Source organism: Ailuropoda melanoleuca, chromosome 12 (genome assembly GCF_002007445.2).
Source record: "Ailuropoda melanoleuca isolate Jingjing chromosome 12, ASM200744v2, whole genome shotgun sequence".
Taxonomy (NCBI): Eukaryota; Metazoa; Chordata; class Mammalia; order Carnivora; family Ursidae; genus Ailuropoda; species Ailuropoda melanoleuca.
In genome coordinates, this window is record NC_048229.1 from 29645821 (window position 1) to 29667021 (window position 21201).

The window sequence follows — 21201 nt, forward strand, 5'->3', positions numbered from 1 at the left end:
GGAAGAAGCAGGCTCTTAGTGGAGGAGCCTGATGTGGGGCTCGATCCCAGAACGCTGGGATCACGCTCTGAACCGAAGGCAGACGCTTAACGACTGAGCCACCCAGGCGCCCCTCATTAGTCATTATTATCAGCTCTATTTTACAGACGAGGAACCAAGCTCGGGGCAGTTAACCAACTGCCTCTCAAAGGAAATTCTGCCGGGATATTAAACAAAATAGAACGAGAAATATCAAATGGCAAGACGGTTGAAATTTAGAGGTGCAGGCAGGCAGGCTCTTTTGCCTTGAAACTGTCTGCTAACAGGGAAAGAAGTCGGGCTCTGGATTTCTTTATAACTGATACTAGTATCTTGCATAAACATACGTAAGAAATGATGGTAAAGACTGGTGAGTGTTATTATGAAAGAGTAGCTGCAGGAGTTTGGGGAGATAAGGACGGGCACCCCAAGGAAGCAGTCCTCAACCTGCCCCCACCCCCGGGGGACACAGGACAGTGCCTGGCGATAGTTTGGGTTGTCCCAGCCATGCCTGGGGGAGGAAGGGGGTGCTGGGCATCTAATGCATAGAGGTCAAGGATGTTGGTGAATGGCTTGCAATGCACAGGATGGCCACCACAGCAAAGAATGATCTAGACCCAGTGTCAGTGGTACCCAGGGTGAGAAAGCCTCACCCTTCAGGGGCCAAGAGCTGCCTCTCTGCAAAGGTGAGGTGTTAGGCACAAGATGGATTGATGGCAAGGGCGGGCGAAGAATGAGGAAGGGAAAGGAAGCCATGGAGGAGGAAGGAGGTCAGCAGGAGAAATACGGTGTTCAAAGGCTGGATGAGAGAAAGACAAATAGGGACAGAGAGACCTAGTGAGGGAGACACACAGAAGAGGTGGCATTGGGGGAAGAGGAAGCCATGGAGGAGGAAGGAGGTCAGCAGGAGAAATACGGTGTTCAAAGGCTGGATGAGAGAAAGACAAATAGGGACAGAGAGACCTAGTGAGGGAGACACACAGAAGAGGTGGCATTGGGGGAAGAGGACCAACGGAACTCCTACCGCCCTGGCCCTTCTTCACCTGTGTGTCTCCCTCCCTCCCCACATCTCTGCCTCTCTGAGCTCTTTTCTCCTCCACAGGGTGATTCCGGGGGACCTGTGGTCTGCAATGGCTCCCTACAGGGCCTTGTGTCCTGGGGAGACTTTCCCTGCGCCCAGCCCAACAGACCCGGCGTCTACACCAACCTCTGCCAATTCACTAAATGGATCAAGGACACCATCCAGTCGAACTCATGAGGCATCCCAGGACCCCGCATTCTGGTGTGCCCCACTCCTGCAAGGACCATGACACTCTCTCCAGCCTCTCCCCAAGACTCCTGGAATCAGGGTCCCCCTTCCCCAGCCCTGGGCTGACCCTGTCTTTCCAGTCAGGTCCTAGAGGCAGTTTCCCAGAAGAACCAAGGTGTGGGCCACCCCTCAGTTTCCCCCATGCTTCCTTCCTCAGGCCCAGAGGCTGCCCTTGTTCTGCAACTTTGACCCAAATTTGGTCCCAGAAATAAAGCATCTGAGGAGAAGTGGGCTCTGTATGTGGTGTCCCCCACCCCCTGAATGACCAGGCAGCCAGGAACAAGTCACTTCTCTGCTCTGCACCTCCGCGTGTGCTCTTTGGGGGTCTTTCACTTGCAAGAAACAGAGTTCCATGCAAGCTGCTTTGCATTTTCTTCACAAATATGGATCGAGTGAGTATTTTGTGAAAGGAAGTTTAACAATTTCCTGCCTCACAGAGCTCCTGTTCTCCTAGGAGAAGGCAGACTGTCAAGAGGCAGATGAATAGGTTACATATGATATGAATAAAATGAGCACAGAGCAGGAGGCAAGGGGACTGTTGGGGCCTATTTATACTGGATGGTCAGGGAGGGTGTAGGAGGGCTGTATAATGCCTCACCTGCACCCCCACGATGTCCACAGCCAAATCCCTGGAACCTGGGAATATGTGGCTTTATACGGCAGTGAGACTTCACAGGTGTGATTAAGGATCTCGAGATGGAGAGATGATCCTGGATTTTTTTTTAAGATTTTATTTATTTATGTGATAGAGATAGACAGCCAGCAAGAGAGGGAAAACAGCAGGGGAGAGGGAGAGGAAGAAGCAGGCTCCCAGCCGAGGAGCCCGATGTGGGACTCGATCCCCGAACGCTGGGATCATGCCCTGAGCCAAAGGCAGACGCTTAACAACTGTGCTACCCAGGCGCCCCTCAAGGGTTCTTATAAGAGGGAGTTGGGGTGTGGAGCGCCTGGGTGGCTCAGTCCCCGAAGCGTCTGCCTTCAGCTCAGGTCATGGTCCCAGGGTGCTGGGATCGAGCCCCGTATTGGGCTCCCTGCTCAGTGGGGAGTCTGCTTCTCCCTCTTCTCCCCACTCATGCTCTCTGTCACTATGTCTGTCTGTCTCTCTCTCAAATAAATAAATAAAATCTTTTAAAAAAAGGAGTCGTGGGGGGGACAGTGAGAATGAGAGAGATATTGGAAGATGCCACTGAGCCGGTTCTGAAGATGAGGGCAGGGGCCATGAACGTAGGAATGTAGGTGGTCTCCAGGAGCTGGAGAAGGCACAGGAATGGATTCTCCCTCGGAGCCTCCAGAAGGAATTCAGCACTTCCTGTCCAAGTCTTTATTTTAGCCCAGTGTGGCAACATTTGGGACTTCCCTCCTTCGGAACAATAAGAGGGTAAATTGATGTTATTTTAAGACACCAAGTGTGATAATTTGTTTCAGCAGAAACTAACATCAAAGACCTCTGGGAGGAGGTGGCATTTGAGCTGAGACCTACAGAATGACAAGTGGCCAGCCCAGTGAATTTCTGGGGGCTCAGTGTTCCAGACAGAAGTACAAGGCAAAGGCTCTGATATGGGGAAAGGCTGGGCATTTCCCAGGAACCAAAAGACCTATGTACCTGGAACCTCTTGGTTTTCCCTAAGAGATTGGGAAGCCATTGGAGGTTTTTAAGCCAGATGGCAGCATGATCTGATTGCTGTGTAAGATCATTTGCCTGTTGGTGGAGGACACAGCGGAGCTGCTTATTGGCCAGAGGAGAAAAGGGAGGTCGGTTATCAAAAGAATATCCAAGACTTGGGGCAGTCAGATGTCAGCCCAGAAGCAGCTAGCTGCCTGTGAGATCTCTCACTTGCTTTCTTGCAATGATCTTTCTTTCATGTCTCCCTCTTCTCATTTTCTCCAAGGGATATCCTCTATTTCTTCCTCAGATTTGGGGGGGCATGTGGCCTACAACAGTACCCCCCCCATAACTAGCTCCAATTCCTGGCAGTTCTTCAGTCCTGATTGGCTGCCTGTGGGTCAAGGGCTGACTCTGGGTCTAATCAGCTTGACCAAGGAGGGCGGGGCCACGTAGTACACCGTGAATCCTTCCCCCCCGCTCATCACCCCTTCACCAGCAGCAGTGGGAAGGGCAGTGGCCCTAAGAAAGCTGTGGCACAGGAGTCAATGAAATAGGACTCAGTGACCTCTTAAACACTTGTCCTCTTCCTGGACCTCAGTTTTTCCATCCATAAAATAGGAGGATTGCAATGTAATGATCTTCACATGTGGACTCAACCCCTGAGATCATGTACTCCTGGTGGTCAGGAGTGGACACAGAAATTCACTCCACAGAATATCTTGGAAGTGGAACATTTGCTTTTTAAGTAAGCTCTAGGCCCAAGGTGGGGTTTGAAGTAAAAACCCTGAGATCAAGAGTCGCATGCTCTACTGACTGAGCCAGCCAGATGCCCCAGAAATGGAACATTCTTTTTTTTTTTTTTAAGATTTTATTTATTTATTTGACAGAGATAGAGACAGCCAGCAAGAGAGGGAACACAAGCAGGGGGAGTGGGAGAGGAAGAACCAGGCTCATAGCAGAGGAGCCTGATGTGGGGCTCGAACCCATAATGCCGGGATCACGCCCTGAGCCGAAGGCAGACGCTTAACCGCTGTGCCACCCAGGCGCCCCCAGAAACGGAACATTCTAGAAAACTAATTACATTAGGGAATATTATCAACAACAAAACACCAAATTAAAAGTGACTTGCATAATGAGGACATTTAGTATTTCACATAACAAGAAACTTAGAGTGAGGACAGTTACATGGTTGGTGTAATGTCTTAAATGATGTCACTGGAGGTCCAGGTTCTTTCCATCTTTCTTCTCTAGCATCCTCTGCATTCATTCATGCACTCTATGAAGATATACTTAAGTCAGATAATATTCTAGTCACTTGGGATAGAGTAATTAACATAACAGATTTTAAAATCTCTGCCTTACTTCAGCTTACATTTTAGCAAGGGGAAGAAAATATGTCCAACTTTTTTCTTCAGGCTTCTAACCTCTTGGATATAAAATGGCTGCCACAGTTCCAGCCATCACAGCCTCACACGACCATGACAAAAGGCAGGAAGGACAGCTTCTCTTAGCAGAACTCTCTTCATGAGGAGAGATAGCTCTTCTCTAGAATTCCCCCCCAACTCCCCTCTCTCTCTCTCTCTCTCTCTCTCTCTCTCTCTCACACACACACACACACACACACACACACACACCCCACACACACCCGCCTCTGCAGACTTCTCTTTGGGTCTCAATGGGAGAGAGTCCTAATGCCCATTGCTGCAAGAGAAGTTGGAAAAAATTGTTTTCTGGCATTTTCAGTCTCTATTGTGAGGTGCAGTCTCTGTCCAGAAGGAAGGGGGGTGAGAACTGGCTGTCGGGTAGACAGTCAATGGTGTGAAGGAAGAAGATACTAATTATATTGATATAATGATACTCATCATATTTATTTCCCTTGTGCTCCTCACAACAATTGGGGGGGGACATTCTACAACTCCTCACAACAATTTGGGGGGGCATTCTACAAAGATTGGGGTGCCAGGATTGGGGCCATTGACCTTGCCAATGATTCATCTCTTATTCTTATGGTCACCAATCTAAGATTAATATCCAGTGTGCTGTGACAGACGTGGACTTAGCCCAACTTCAACCGCTCTCTGTAAGCAAGTACAAGATGTGTGGTGTGGTGCAAAACAGGGGCAAATAATACTGACATAATGGCAGGTGACAGCAATAGTTCAAAGTCAGAACAGTAGGGGGAACGTCTAGAATAGAGCAGAATCCTAGCTAAGGGGCAATCTTGAATATATTTTCCAAAATGATGCTGTTAGTCGATCTGCTTTTGACAACAAGAGAAAATTCATACGGTCTTAAATGCATACCAAGAAATACAGGTAAGGACAGGTCCAGGCAAGGGATGTCAGGTCTCCAGTTCCACTTCTCTCTGCTTCTCTTGGTTCTCCTTCGTGTGGGTTCATCATCCTCGAGATCAACGACTGTAGTGAGTATCTTTTAGACAAAGATGACACTTTTCCAGAAATGGACCCGGCAGAATTCCCTTCATTCCTATTGGTCAGAATTGGGTCACATGTCCTTTCCTAAACCAATCACGGGCCAGGGGAAATGGATTAACATGGCTGATTTGCACCAATCAGAGTTCATTTGCCAAGACTGAGATCAGAAAGTCTCCTGAGGGGTGCCTGGGTGGCACAGCGGTTAAGCGTCTGCCTTCGGCTCAGGGCGTGATCCCGGGGTTCTAGGATCGAGCCCCACATCAGGCTCCTCCGCTGGGAGCCTGCTTCTTCCTCTCCCACTCCCCCTGCTTGTGTTCCCTCTCTCGCTGGCTGTCTCTATCTCTGTCGAATAAATAAATAAAATCTTTANAAAAAAAAAAAAAAAGAAAGAAAGTCTCCTGAGTAGTGTTGGCTTGAGGAAAGGGGCTGCTCCCTGAATAAAATGAAGATTCTCTTATCGAAGAAGAGGAGAAAAATGGGTGGTGGGTGAACAGCCACGGGTGTCTGTGATAGACGTCCTTTTAGCAACATTTTAAATTAACTTTTCTGTGAAGAATAATGTACAAACAGAAATGTGCCCTTATCCTAAGTATTATAAACTCAATGAATTTTCACTAAGCAGAAGACACTCTTGTAACCAGCACCCAGATGGGGCAGCAGGATATGACAAGCTCCCCAGAAGATCTTCTAGGGGGACCCCCTGCGGTCACTGCCCCCTGCCAAGTGTAGTGACTTTCCAGACTTTTATCACCATCCTTTGGTTTTGCCCACTTATAAACTCCGTATTAATAATGTAAATTTATTTATATAGATTTATGGAAACATAATAAACGTGTATAAATAAAATCACACAGTGGCATTACCTTGTGTTTGACTTGCTTTGCTCAGTCTTTTGTTTGTGTACTTCCTCCAGATTTTTGTCTGTAGTTGTAAACATCCCCTTCTCATTACTGCACTGTATACCTTTGTGTAATGTACTCCAATTTATTTGCCCATTTTTACCAAAAATGGGCATTTGGGAATTTCTAGTTTCTTCAACAGTTTTAAAGGCAATATGCCGATCTAATATCTGCCAAAGCTATGGTGAAAATTTAGGAGAAGCAGTGTGCTTGACACTGCCCTTCCCCCAATCCCCACAATCCCCATGCTTCTTCCTCCTGTTGTCAGAGCCTGGAAGCATCCTGGGTCAGGTTTAGGCTCAAGGGTGAGCAGGAGATCAGAAGGGAGGTGTGCGGGCCAGGGGCAGAGATAGATGTGTTGACGTGTTGTGATCTTGTCTGACTCAGCACAGGGCAGCCTGGGCAAAATTGAGATGTAGTTGTTGATTACCACACAAACCCAACTATTGCTCAGGGTGGCACGTAACCTGGATAAAGATGTTCACCCTCCTTGTGGGTGGCCATGTGATCCCGCTCTAACCATAAGATGTAAGCTGAAACCTAGTGGCTGGGTTTCCCTGGGAAGTTTCTGTTTTGCCAATAAAAGGGTGGGCGTTATGTTTGGACCTTACTCTCTTCCCACCTGGAATGGGGGTGCCTGGAAGTGAACCAGCCGCTTTGCACTATAAGGATAAAAGCCACAGGATAAGGATGGGTCCTCAAGAAGCAAAAAGAAGCCCACACTCTTGGTGACTTGCTGAAGTCCCTGCTCCAGGCACACACTTCGAACATCCGGGCATGAAACACAGCAAAACCTCCAGCATCTGGGCTACTCTATTGGTTTTAGGGATGCTGATAGGGAGAAATGAAGTTTCTAGGAACAACTGAGCTAAGACATTGTGCAGATTTTACTGGGCAGGTTTGGCTTTCTCTTCTTGGATGAAGATGTGCTTTTTTCAGTATGAAGGCTGGCTCGAGAACCGGGAGGAAACAGATGTTGGCAAATGACTCCTGGTAAGGGTGGAGAGGACCAGTGTATTTCCTGCATGGTGATGTAAGTGGTGAGGAGAACAGGCCGGTGGTGATGCAAGAAATAAGCATCTTGCCCCACCGGATATTAAGACAGGCTGCAACACCAAATAATGTATTTTTTAAAAGTGTAGTTTTAGTGCAAGAACAGATGAATGGCTCAGTGAGACAGAAGAGCGAGTTCAGAACTCAATATAATATTATATAATATATGGGGAGTTATACGGGGCGCCTGGGTGGCACAGCGGTTAAGCGTCTGCCTTCGGCTCAGGGCGTGATCCCGGCGTTCTGGGATCGAGCCCCACATCAGGCTCCTCTGCTATGAGCCTGCTTCTTCCTCTCCCACTCCCCCTGCTTGTGTTCCCTCTCTCACTGGCTGTCTCTATCTCTGTCAAATAAATNAATAAATAAATAAAATCTTAAAAAATATATATATATGGGGAGTTATAAAATATGGTATAATAGCAACCCAAATTAATGGGGGGAAGACGGTAAACTTAGTAAATGGTGTCAGGAAAACTGACTCCCTGTGTGGACAAAAATATACCTAGATTTCTATCTAACACCACACACAAAGGTGGACTCCAGATGCGAAAGATACACTTATGAAGCCAACAGAAGAAAATCAAAGAGATTATCTTCAAATCTCCAAGACAGAGAACAACTTCTTTTTTTTTCTTTTTCTTTTTTTTTTTTTAAAGATTTTATTTATTTATTTGACAGAGATAGAGACAGCCAGCGAGAGAGGGAACACAAGCAGGGGGAGTGGGAGAGGAAGAAGCAGGCTCCTAGCGGAGGATCCTGATGTGGGGCTTGATCCCATAACGCCAGGATCACGCCCTGAGCCGAAGGCAGAAGCTTAACCGCTGTGCCACCCAGGCGCCCCCAGAGAACAACTTCTTAAGACTTCAAAAGCACAGATCATAGAACAGAACATTCATTAGTTTGATTATGTCAAAATTAAAAGGAGAGTAAAATGGATCGTTAAGACATTTATCAGCATAGGAGAAGTTATTTGTAATATTCATAATGTACAAAGGACTTAGACCTATAATATGGATGAAGCACCTGCAAATTAATCAGAAAAAGGATGGGTACCCTTACAGGAAAATGGGTAAAGGGTATGAACAGGCAATTTGCAGAAGCAGAATCCAAAAACTGACATGCATATGAGGGGATGTTCAAACTCGTTCATTGTCAGAGAAACGTAAATTTCAACAACAGTGAGATACCACTTTACACCAATTAGGCTGAAGAAAATGAGGATGGGTAATGTCTAGTGCTGTCAGGGAGGTACTGGCATCCCTGAATGTTCAAGTACTACTGGGGTTAGTGTGGGGCCTCCAGTTCTGAGGAATGATCTGGCACTATTTCATTAAATTAAATACATATACACCCAATTTCTCTCCTGGCTACATATCCCAAAGAAATTCTTCCACATGCACAAGGGGACACGTACAGGGATGTGCCTTACAGTGTTCTTTGTGGTAGCCGGGAGTTGGTAGCCACCATGTGTCCATCCTTAGGGGGACCGTTGACTAAATATGCGGATGCCCATCATGGAGTTCGATGCAATGGGGTAGATGTGTGAACACAGCTTGGGTCCTTCTCTTGGGAACACTGGTTGGGTCTTCAAAACAGTGCTGTTTGAAAAGTGAATTAGAATAGAATGAGATATGTAATCCAACCCCAATTACATAAATGAAAATTATAGGCCGTAAGAACCACACAATGCATTTTGTAAGACTGAAGGAGGGTGGGGAGAGGGAAGAGAAGGAAGAAAGGAAGGAAGGGAGGGACAGAGGGAGGAAGGGAGTGGGGAGGGAGAAAAGAAGGATTTTGTACAAACCGGTGATGATAATGATGCATTTGGCATTGAACCTCTGCACCTAAGGTCTAAAGGGAGTAAAAAATAAGCTTGTTAAATTGTCAAGCCACACCTTGCATAGACAATGTCTAGAGGCTGAGCCACGCTGCGCTGCGGGGGTAGGAAAGCTGTGTCTGTTCTGTGTGTCCCGGCTCACTGTGGCCACCTTCTGATATTATTCTCTATCCCTGAATTGTTAAATCAGACATTTAATCTAACCCAACTATGACTGGTTCTTGCTTGATTCCATGCTCCCCTGCAATGCACAGAATTGGCTCAGGACCTCAGAGGGGCTGTGACTCTGTCCCAAACTGTCATCAGGTGTGGCTTGGAAAGTTGGTGTGTCCTCCACCCGGTGCCCTCACTCTTGGGGTGGTTGATCCTGGCTAAAAACCGAGGTCAGGGAGTGGCCCCAGTTTTGTCAGTGGGAGGATCTTCCCCATGCATTCCTCACACCAGATAAGCATCTAATTGTTGGCTACAAAGAGGCTGGCTGTGGGTTACCTTTTATTAGTAATCATAATGATGATGATGATGACAGCAACCATTTATTGAGTGCCTGACACCTCACTGCATTCATTGCATGTCTCATCTCTCCCAGTTATGACAGCAACCTCAGGAGGGAGGCCCTCAACAAATCAGGGAGCTGAGGGGCTGCCAGGTCGGGAGAATTTGGCTCAATTTCTGCAGCTGGGACATGCGGGAGCTGGGATATGAATCAAGGGAGTAGGAGGCCTGAGCCTGTGCCCGAAACCATACTGCACTCCAGCCAACAGAAGCAAACACAGGGGCACTGGGCCAAAGCCGGGGAGCCTTGACCATGGCAGTGGTGAGAGAGGGAGGGGCTGAGGAGAGGGAAGAAAGGAGTGGGTGGGGAAGAGGAGAGACTGAACTCTACAGAAAGAGAGCAAAAGAGATTTAAAGACAAGTTCAGATGTACGGAGACTCGGAAACAGAGGGAGCTTTGGGGAGCTTTAGAAAGAGGGAGGGTGAGAGAGAACCATAGAGAAAGGTTCTGAAGGAAGACCTAAGGGAGATGGAGAAAGGGACTCAGTAAGATAGACAGGAAGACAGGGACAGACAGACAGACAGACAGAAAGGAAGGAAGGAAGATTCCCTCCCTGGCAGTTTTAAGGGAACAGTTGGGAAATCCCAGGTTTCCTTATTGACCCTCAATCTCACTCTCCCCCAACTTCCAGATGCCTAAGTGTCCCCAACCCACGCCTGGGCTTTGCAGACCTCCAGAGCCCCCAGCTCCCTTCCCTCAGGCTCTGGTCTGAGGTCCATCCCCCCAACCCCACCCCAGAGAATGTCCCTCCTGTACTAAAGAACAGACAGGCTGGGTTCAAATCTCTGTGTTTCCAATTCTGAGCATTAAAGGGGAGAATGCACATAAAACCAAGGGCAAAGAGCCTGGCAAAGAATGGGCGTGTAAAAATAGTAGCTTCTGTGATTATTCGGACCATTATTACTACTGTCCTGAGTTCCTTGCGCAGCCCAGACAGGTGCAGAGAGAGCCATCGTGCTGCATCAGCGTCTCCTGGGAGCTTGTTAGAAAGTGTAAATTCTTGCTCCCACCCCACCCCCAGACCAACTGAATCAGGAGTTGCATCTTAACAAGATCTGCTGGTGATTCATGTGCCCTTTTGAGTTTGAGATGCGCCCCTAAGCACCCAGGAAGAAGGAATTTTAAACCCAAGGTAGGAGAATCCACCACTTGCTCTAGGGCGCCACCTTGAGGCCTGTTGAAGACCCGACCCTGGAAAGCTGTGGCCGTGGAGTCCCACAACCCTGGGTTTCTGTTCCCAGGCAGCTTAACTTTGGAACTTTGGGCAAGTGACTGGATCTGTCTGAGCCATGGACAGGTCACACTTCTCACCTGTCACACTGAGGTCACAAGTGCACCTCACGCAGAGTGCCTGCTGCAGAGTTGGGGCTGAAAGAAACGTTCTACCGCTTTCAGAAGGCACCTCCGTTTCCGAGGTGGAGCCTGGGCATAAATCAGAGGGCAGACTACTGAATCCATAGTGTTCTGGGTTAAGTTGTGCCCCGCAAAGAGGTACGCTGAAGTTCTGATCTCTGGGACTTCGGAGTCTAACCTTATTTGGGAAATAGGGTCATTGCTGATGTAATTAGTTAACATGAGGTCATACTGGAGTAGGGTGGGCTTTTAAAACAATGTGACCGGTGTCTTTATAAGAGGAGGGAAGACAACGTGAAGACCTACACACAGGGGAGAAGGTCATGTGAAGACAGAGGCAGAGATTGGGGTGATGCAGCTGCAAGCCAAGGAATACCAAGGACTGACAGCCATTGTCAGAAGCTGGAAGAGGTGAGGAAAGATCCTACCCAGAGTCCCAGAGGGAGCACGGCTCTGCCAACCCCTTGATCTTGGGTTTCTGGTCTCCAGAACTGTAAGAGAATACATTTCTGTTGTTTTAAGGCCCACGGTCTGGGGAACGTCGTCCCAGCAGCCCTAGGAAACTACAACACATGGGAAGGTTGATCTTCTGTGTAAGTCGGATAAAGGTATTAGAATATCTCGAGAAGCCTTTGCTCGAGAGGAAGAGATTAAACACAGACCCACTACTTCACAACCGAAGATACGCAAACGGCCAACAAGCGCACGAAAAGATGCTCGACGTCTTTGGTGACAAGAGACATGCAACTTCAAACTGCAATGAGACACTTGTACACACCCATCAGATTGGATAAAACAATTTTTTAAAAAGATTTTATTTATTTATTTGACAGAGAGACAGCCAGCGAGAGAGGGAACACAGCAGGGGGAGTGGGAGAGGAAGACGCAGGCTCCTCGCGGAGGAGCCTGATGTGGGGCTCTATCCCAGAACGCCGGGATCACGCCCTGAGCCGAAGGCAGACGCTTAACCGCTGCGCCACCCAGGCGCCCCAGATAAAACAATTTTTTAAATCCCCCCCCCACCCCGAACTCCTGAATGTAGTGGATGAGGCGTAGAGCAAACTGAACTTCCACACGTTGTTGTTGGTGGCGTAAAACGGTGTAAGCACTTTGGAGAAAGCTCAGGAAGCTTCTTACAATACATGATCTGCCCTGTGCCTACCAGACCCCCTGGTAGGTATTCCTCCAGTAGAAAAGAAAGCACGTGTCCACACAAAGACTTCTACACAAATGTTCATAGCGGCTTTATTTGTAATAGCCCCAAACTGGAAGCAGTCCAGGTGTCCACCAACAGGAGAAAGGATAAACCGTGGCGTACTCAAACAGTGGGATATGCCCCAGCAATCACTAGGAACGAATTGCTGCTATATGAGGGAATGCGAGATGAAAGGAGTCTTACACAGAGTACACACTTATGCCTCCATCTATAGGAAATTCCAGAACAAGCAAAGCTACTCTATGGTGGAGAGAAATCAGAACACTGCTTGCCACTTGGGGTGGAGGACGGACAGCATTGGTATGAAGAAACTTGCTCGGTGATAGTGGATGTTCTGTGCTCAGTGAGGGGTTTGGCGTGTGTGTGTGTGTGTGTGTGTGTGTGTGTGTGTGTGTGTGTGCGCGTGTTGGTCAAAACTCACTGAAAAGTACCGCTTACATTTTGTGCATTTCATTGTATGTGAATTTTACCTTAGAAAAGAAATATTGAGTTGTAGTACATGACACATGTGTTTGAGAGTTTAGGATGAGGTGTCTGATGTCTGTGACCTACTATGAAATGCATCAAAAAATAAGATGGATAGATGGATGGGCAGATGGATGGATGGATGGATGGATGGATGGATGGATGGATGGATGGATTGATGGATGGACAGAAGGATGGATGGATAGATGAATGGACAGATGGATGGATGGATGGATGGATGGATGGATGGATGGATGGATGGATTAATGGGTGGATTAATGGGTGGATAGATAGATGGATGGATGGATGGATGGATGGATGGATGGATGGTTGGATAGACAGGTGGACAGGACTAGAACGACTCGTGGGGACCAGGGGAGGCCTTGGCTGAAGTCCCTTTTCTGCTTAAACACCAGTGAGGTCTTCCCACTACTTTAAGGACAAAGCCCAAACTTGTCACCAAGAACCTTCAGAGGATGGCATGGTCTGGCCCCTGGTCGTGTCCCACTTTCCAGCCCCGATGAGGCCTGAGTTAGAGGGGCCCTTTGGGGAACTTAAAAAGAGAGTGTTTGCTTTTTTTTTTTTTTAATAAATCATCTATAATCGCTTTTTGTTTCACTTGCAAAGAAGAAGAAGGAGAAGGAGGAGGAGAAAGAGGAGGAGGGGGGGAGAAGGAGAAAGAAAAAATTTGCAAAAATGAAAAATCCTAATAATGAACACCTCCTAGCCACACACATTGATGGAGTGAATCAAGTGGGTTAAATTCTCTCAGATTGCAGAGCGAACTCTCTATCAACTCTATCAAGTATGTTTATTATTTGCTTTTAATTTAGACAAAGATAAAAGAGGTTGTGTGACGTCTTTGCTGACACATCATTATCAAGGCCTCTTTCTTGTTTTATTATCTAATTTTTCAATCCATTTTCCCTCCTTCCCTTGTTCTTAGTCCCTTCCTCCTCTGGGCCAATACTAGAGGCAAATGAGGTATTTTGCCTCGGGAGCAACATTTAACAAGTAGCCAAAAACCTCAGAAATCAAGACAAACAATATTTTAAAAAGTCAAAATGAACACAAACAAGTCCACACAGGGACCCGACTCTGCCTGGCGTGATTCACATGCCTCGCCCTAATCCCGGTCCTGCTGGATGCTGTCTTTATTTCAAATCTTGGTGTTTAGTTCATCATAGATTGTTGCATTAATTTTGAGTTTCTAAAACATGGCACTAACGTAGTATTTATTCTTGATTACTGAGGTTTTTGGTAATGCTTACGTTTATGCCCAAGACCCTCCTTCCCCCCAACTCCTGGTCTTATGCACTTTCCCGCAGGTAAGCATCCTCTCATGTTTCATTCATATCTTTGGGTTTTTCGTGTTTCTTCGTTCCGTGAGTGGGCCGAACTGAATCTGAGGGCACAGTTCTTCACAAGATTGCCCTTATTTCAGACACCAGCTGCAATTTGGGGGGTGCACAGGGTCACCCCCCGTCGAGCCCAGCTAGCTACAAATTTGGAGTCCCCACAGACGCCCTCAAATCACAGCCACGGAACTCAGGAAAGGACCGTGCTTACAAGTGTGGTTTTATTATAGCAAAAAGACAGAAATGAGAAGGACCGTGCTTACAAGTGTGGTTTTATTATAGCAAAAAGACAGAAATGAGAAGATATGCATAGAGTGAAGTGGGGGTTCCAAATGTGAAGTTTTCCTCATCCTCAAGGATGTGTTGGCTTTCCAGCATCCAAGTGCGACAGTTTCCAAAGAGTGTTGCCAACCAGAGATGCTCACTCAAGCTTTGGCATCCAGAGTTTTTACTGGGCTACATTTTATAGGGGTGATCGACGGGCCAGCTGGCTACAGATTTGGGGGTTCCCGCTACACCTCCAGGTTCAATATTTTTTTTAAAGATTTTATTCATTTATTTGACAGAGATAGAGACAGCGAGAGAGGGAACACAAGTAGGGGGAGTGGGAGAGGAAGAAGCAGGCTCATAGCAGAGGAGCCTGATGTGGGGCTCGATCCCATAACGCCGGGATCACGCCCTGAGCCGAAGGCAGACGCTTAACCGCTGTGCCACCCAGGCGCCCCAAGGTTCAATATTTTGTTAGACCAACTCGCCAAACTCAGGAAAGTGCTATGATTACAGTTCTATTATAAGGAATACAAATCAGGCCGAATGAAAGGATGCACAGAGTAAGGTCTAGGAAGGTCCCAACCATCTCTGTGTCTGTCCTCAGGACTTGTCATCCTTCCAGTACATCAGTGTGTGGGGACAATCTGGGAGGTCATCAGAGCTTTGGAGTCCAGAGTTTTTATTGGGGTTTCATTACAGACACATGGTTGATCGAATCATTGGCCATGCCATTGAACTCAGTCCAGTCTTCTTTCTTCCCTAGGCTGATATCAAGTGGCCCAAAACCCCAACCTTCTAATCACACGATTGGTCTTTCTAGTGTGGCCCTGGGGGCCTGCCATATAGAACAAAGACACTTCTGTCCCTCCAAAGGTTTAGAGCTTACTTCCCAAGAACAGGGGACAGATACCAGCCAAATTCTATTTATTACACATTTACAAACTGTGTAAGGATTTTTGGGTTGTGTGTATGCTTTTATTTTTTTTAAGATTTTTTTTTTAAGTAATCTCTACACCCACTGTGGGGCTCGAACTCACAACCCCAAGATCAGGAGTCACACGCTCCACCGACTGGGCCAGCCTGGTGCCTCTTGCGCATATGTTTTGTTTTGTTTTATTTTAAGATTTTATTTATTTCGTTGAGAGACAGAGAGAGCACAGGCAGGGGGAGCGGGAGAGGGAGAAGCAGACTCCCCACTGAGCAGGGAGCCTGATGCGGGGCTTGATCCCAGGACCCCCGGATCATGACCTGAGTTGAAGGCAGCCGCTTAACCAACTGAGTCACCCAGGCACCATACATGATTGAGATAGACCCCACTCTCCTGTTTCTAACCGGCACACGGTCCCCGCGGGGGGCGGGGGGCACCCACCACACCCTATCAGCCGCTACCCCAGGGATGGGTACAGAGGTTGCCTCCAGCTCCTCACTTCCATGAACAGTGCTTTGTGAGTGTCCCCTTAGAATCCATATGAGAATTTCTTTGGGCTCTGTGGAGATTCAAAATATATCCACAACTTCTCTACACTCCTCTCTTCAAAAGTTGGAACTCAATTCCACTCTCTTTGAGTGTAGGTTGGACTTACTGACTCACTTCTCATGAACAGAATGTGGCAGAAGTGATGGCGTGTGTTCGTAGGTTATAAAAGGCACTGCCTCTCTCCCTCCTCCCTCCCTCCCTCCCTTTCCCACCTTCTCTTCCCCTCCTGCCCTCCCTCCCTCTCTATCTCTCTCACCCTCTCTTCGCCTCCCTCCCAGCTCACTTGCTCTGGGGGAAGCTAACCGCCATGCTGTGAGGACACTCCACGGCCCGCGTGGTGAAGTTCGTGCAGTTCACGCGGTGAAGAACCGAGGCCTCCAGCCAACAGCCACTGGAGTGGCCCATCCAGGAAGCAGACCGTCCAGCACCACTGGAACCTTCAGGTGACCGCAGCCCTGGTTGACATCCTGACTACAATCTAGTGAGAGACTCTGGGCTAGAACCATCCAGGCAGCTGCTCTTAGATTCCTGATCCTCAGAAATTGTGTGAAACTTTTTTTTTTAAGTTTGTTGTAGTTTGTTTTTTTTTTTTAAAGATTTTATTTATTTATTTATTTATTTATTTATTTATTTATTTGACACAGAGAGAGAGACAACCAGCGAGAGAGGGAACACAAGCAGGGGGAGTGGGAGAGGAAGAAGCAGGCTCCTAGCGGAGGAGCCTGATGTGGGACTCGATCCCAGGACCCCGGGATCACGCCCTGAGTCGAAGGCAGACGCTTAACCACTGTGCCACCCAGGCGCCCTGTAAGTTTGTTGTGTTAAGCTGATAAATTTGGGGTGAATTGCTACGTAGCAAGAGGAGACTGAGACAGCGTCTAGTCCCAGGAGTGGATCTGCTGGGTGTTAGTGTGGGCGTATGGTCACTCTCTTGAGCGGTTTGTCCTCCACATTCCATGATCAGACCCCAAGGATTCCTGGAGTTCCAGTTACTGCTGCTTCTTAACGTGACCCAGCTTCCCCTGCAATCTAATCGGTATAAAATAATACACTGCATATTAAACTTGGGTTTCTCGAACTGTTGACGATTTTGAGCCTCTCTTCGCTAGCTTGCTACCTGAAAACATAGCTCTTAACTTTCAGAAAACACAAAATATTCTAAAACAGTCACTCTAACAGCTCTAATTTATCTAGAACAAACACGTCAACGAAGTTGACATAACATCATCTTCTCTAATGATTCCCATTTTGTAGATGATCATAAGAAACCTTTGGTCACGAGGGAGGCTCAAGTAAGTAAACCATCCAGGAGTTAATTCTGCAAGGACAAGCTCTTGCATAGGAATACACTCAGCTTGGGGCGCCTGGGTGGCGCAGTCGTTAAGCGTCTGCCTTCAGCCCAGGGCGTGATCCTGGGGTCCTGGGATCGAGTACCACATCGGGCTCCTCCGCTATGAGCCTGCTTCTTCCTCTCCCACTCCCCCTGCTTGTGTTCCCTCTCTCGCTGGCTGTCTCTCTCTCTCTGTCAAATAAATAAATAAAATCTTAAAAAAAAGAAAAAAAAGAAAAAAAAAGGAATACACTCAGCTTAACCAGGAACTTGTCCCGCCAGGCAAGATTATTGTCGTTGTTGTGCTGCTGCTGCTGTTTTTTTTTTTTTTTCAAACCTTCATAGCTAATTGGAATATATATTTTTTTAATTTTTTTAATTAAGTAAACTCTGCTCCCAACGTGGGGCTCAAATTCACGACCCCGAGATTGAGAGTGGCGTGCTCTGCCGACTGAGCCAGCCAGGCGCTCCAGACTATATTTTTTAACTGTTTACTTCATCTTTTCCACAAAGGAGAATGCCCGCACTAGTGTTCTGTGTTCTCAAAGGCACTTGTGCACCTTTTTTTTCCCTACATGTTCTCATTACGTGCCATTGTGCACGTAAGCACATGGCTTTAGGTTTTCTTTCCTTGCTGCTTAGGCTGGATAAGACCTTTTGGAGCTTATCACGTTCTCTTTTGTTGGGAGCAAAAGGAAAGAGAACACTCAGTTCAGGTGCCATCCCAGAGACCTCTGGAAATGGTACAGAAGGAAGAAGTGGGTTCCTTCTGATCTTGGCCCTGAGAGTTGTGTGTCTCCGTGTGTGTGGATTATGTGAGTGGAAGAGACCGACCAGTTACTCTGAGGAACACTGAGGTGTACGAATGAAGGAAATAAAACTGTCCCGTGATCTCATCAGCCAGAGAAAACCAATGTTGACATTTCCCCCCGTGAGGCAAGGTAGCAGAACGGTAAGCACACAACCGACAAGAACCAAAGCGCAGGGTCCTAACCTTAGCTCTGCCATGTATCGGACGTGTGTGAAATGGCAAGAAAAACAGTACAATCTCAAGGGGGTTGTTTCAAGGATAATTTTTTTTTAAGATTTTAATTTGTTTATTGGACAGAGAGAGACAATAGCGAGAGAAGGAACACAAGCAGGGGGCGCGGGAGAGGGAGAAGCAGGCTTCCCGCTGAGCAGGGAGCCCGATGCGGAGCTCGATCCCAGGACCCTGGGATCATGATCTGAGCTGAAGGCAGATGCTTAATGCTGAGCCACCCAGGCACCCCTGTTTCAAGGATAATTGAACATAATACCCAACAAAGCTTTGTGTTTGGGCTTGAGTTTCAAGAAAAAATTGTCAGGAAATCGCTTAACCAAACACTTCTCTGGGGCAGTGGACACAGAAGAGTGAAACTGTTCATCTCCACAATTAGGAGTCTGTGGTGAGTTTTAATAGCTTTTTAAACCAATGTACCTTAGGAAATAAGCCGGGACTGTATCATTTACCTCCAATGATAACAATTAAGAGAGTCATTACTAATTTTCACACTTAGTCATTGTTTTATAACTTATGCAGTTGACTAAATGGTATGTCACAAACTTTGCAACCAACTCAAGCATCAGGGGAATCTTTTTTAACATTTTATTTTTAATTATTTTAAATTAAATTAACATTTAATTTTAATTATTTTTAATTTAATTAACTTAATTTAAGAATACAGACCATGAAATTTACCCTCTCATCTGTTTTTTTCCATCTTATCCATTTTTAAGAGTAGAGTTCAATAGTGCTACGTCCATTCACATTTTTGCACATTCACATCGTCTCCAGAACTTTTTCATCTTGCAAAACTGAAATTCTGTACCCATTATACGTTTTAAATCCCCACTGCCCCTCTCCTTGCCCGCCGCCCAAAAACCACTGTTCTATTTTGTTTGTTTAAATTTAACTATTTTGGATACCTCGTATTAAGAAGTATCACACAAGGGGCGCCTGGGTGGCACAGCGGTTAAGCGTCTGCCTTCGGCTCAGGGCGTGATCCCGGCGTTCCAGGATCGAGTCCCACATCAGGCTCCTCGGCTGGGAGCCTGCTTCTTCCTCTCCCTCTCCCCTGCTGTGTTCCCTTTCTCTCTGGCTGTCTCTCTGTCACATAAATAAATAAAATATTTTTTAAAAAAATAAAAAGAAGTATCACATAATACTTGTCTTTTTGTGAAGGGCTTATCTCACTTCACATCATGTCCTTAAGGTTCATCTGTGTTGTAGTGTATGAGAGGATATCCTTTTTTTTTTTTTTTAAAGATTTTATTTATTTATTTGACAGAGAGAGAGACAGCCAGCGAGAGAGGGAACACAAGCAGGGGGAGTGGGAGAGGAAGAAGCAGGCTCATAGCAGAGGAGCCTGATGTGGGGCTCGATCCCATAACGCCGGGATCACGCCCTGAGCCGAAGGCAGATGCTTAACAACTGAGCCACCCAGGCGCCCCAAGAGGATATCCATTTTTAAGGCTGAATAATATTCCATTTTATGGCTCCATCCCATTTTGTTTATCCGTTCATCCATCAATGGTTGTTTTCACCTTCTGGCTATTGTCCATAATGCCACTACGAACAGGAACGTGCAAATATCTTTTCCAGGTCCTGCTCTCAATTATTTTGAATGTACATCCGTAAGTGGGGTTAGGGGGTCTTTGATTATATTAAAAAAGCAAAGAAGGTATCAAGTTTCATTAGTACTAAGTGTGTGTGTGGGGGGGGTTTGTTTTGTTTCTCTGAGTGTCACTGGAGTCAGGCTGCCTGGGTTCAAATCTCAGCTCTACCGCTTACGTGCTACGTGCCCTTAGACAAGTGACTTCGCTTCTCTGCCCTCAGTTTCTCCATCTGCAAATAGGACTATTAACAGAACCTACAACCTTCAGGTAAGTGGTTAGATAGACACAAAGTATTTTTGTAAGTGCTTATGAAAGGAACAAACAATTGATACTTGTTAACAACCTGGATGGCTTTCCAGGGCGTCAAGATGTGTGGGGAAAAGCCCAGTTTCAGAGCGTGCATACTGTATGATCCCGTTTATATAACATTCTCTAAGTCACAGAATTCTAGTGACAGAGAACAGACCAGTGATTGTCAGGGCTTGAGGATGGGGGAAGGGTGTGGTCCCTAAGGGATGGCATGGGACACTTTTCTTCCCGGTGATGAAACGGCTTTGTGTCCGGATGGTGGTGATGGGAGCGTCAGAGAGACAGATGTTTTTTGTTTGTTTGTTTGTTGTTGTTGTTTTTTCCTTTTTTTTTCCTTTTAAGATTTTATTTTGACAGAGAGAGAGACAGCCAGTGAGAGAGGGAACAGAAGCAGGGGGAGTGGGAGAGGAAGAAGCAGGCTCCCAGAGGAAGAGCCCGATGTGGGGCTCAATCCCAGAACTCCGGGATCACGCCCTGAGCCAAAGGCAGATGCTTAACGACTGAGCCACTCAGGCGCCCCAAGAGAGACAGATGTTACAAATGATGACATTCAAGGAAGATCTGTGCCCCATTTACTATTGTAGCAAAGTCAGCTTTCTGGTTTTGACAAAGTACTATGGTTATGACAGATGTGATTGAGGGAAACTGGCTGAGGGTTCCGTGAAAATTCTCTGTACTTCTTTGCGGCTCCTTGCAACTCTCGAACTACCTCAAAATAAAACGTTATACTAAAAACTGTGTCCGGCACCTTGGAAGTGCTCAACGACATTAGTCATCACGGTCCTCGATCTCCCTATGTGCACCCCTCATCTGGTCTTACTTGCCCTCTTTTCAGTTCCTTTTCTGGCCAGCTTTAAGCTGGCCAAAATGAATAACAAGGTCCCTCGGGGAGAGGGAAAAAAAAAATGCCTCCCACTAAATTCTCCCAGACTGAAAGACTTCCCAACAGAAAGCTTTATAGCCACAGATATAATTATGATTCATTGTCAATTTCACACCAGTCATTGTTTTATAACTTATGTAATTATCTAAACAGTATTTCACAAACCTTGAAACTACCCAAGTATTGCAGGTCC

General features: G+C 46.7%; 1 protein-coding gene across 1 annotated transcript in view; it reads left to right on the forward strand.

The window, feature by feature from the left end:
• Positions 1 to 1572, forward strand: part of KLK5 (kallikrein related peptidase 5) — a 6739-nt gene extending 5167 nt beyond the window's left edge. The window contains exon 6 of the mRNA XM_002929781.4: positions 1121 to 1572. Within this exon, the coding sequence (XP_002929827.1) occupies positions 1121 to 1276 (156 nt within the window). The 3' untranslated portion in view covers positions 1277 to 1572. The remainder of the gene's footprint in view (positions 1 to 1120) is intronic.
• The last annotated feature ends 19629 nt before the right edge of the window (positions 1573 to 21201 follow it).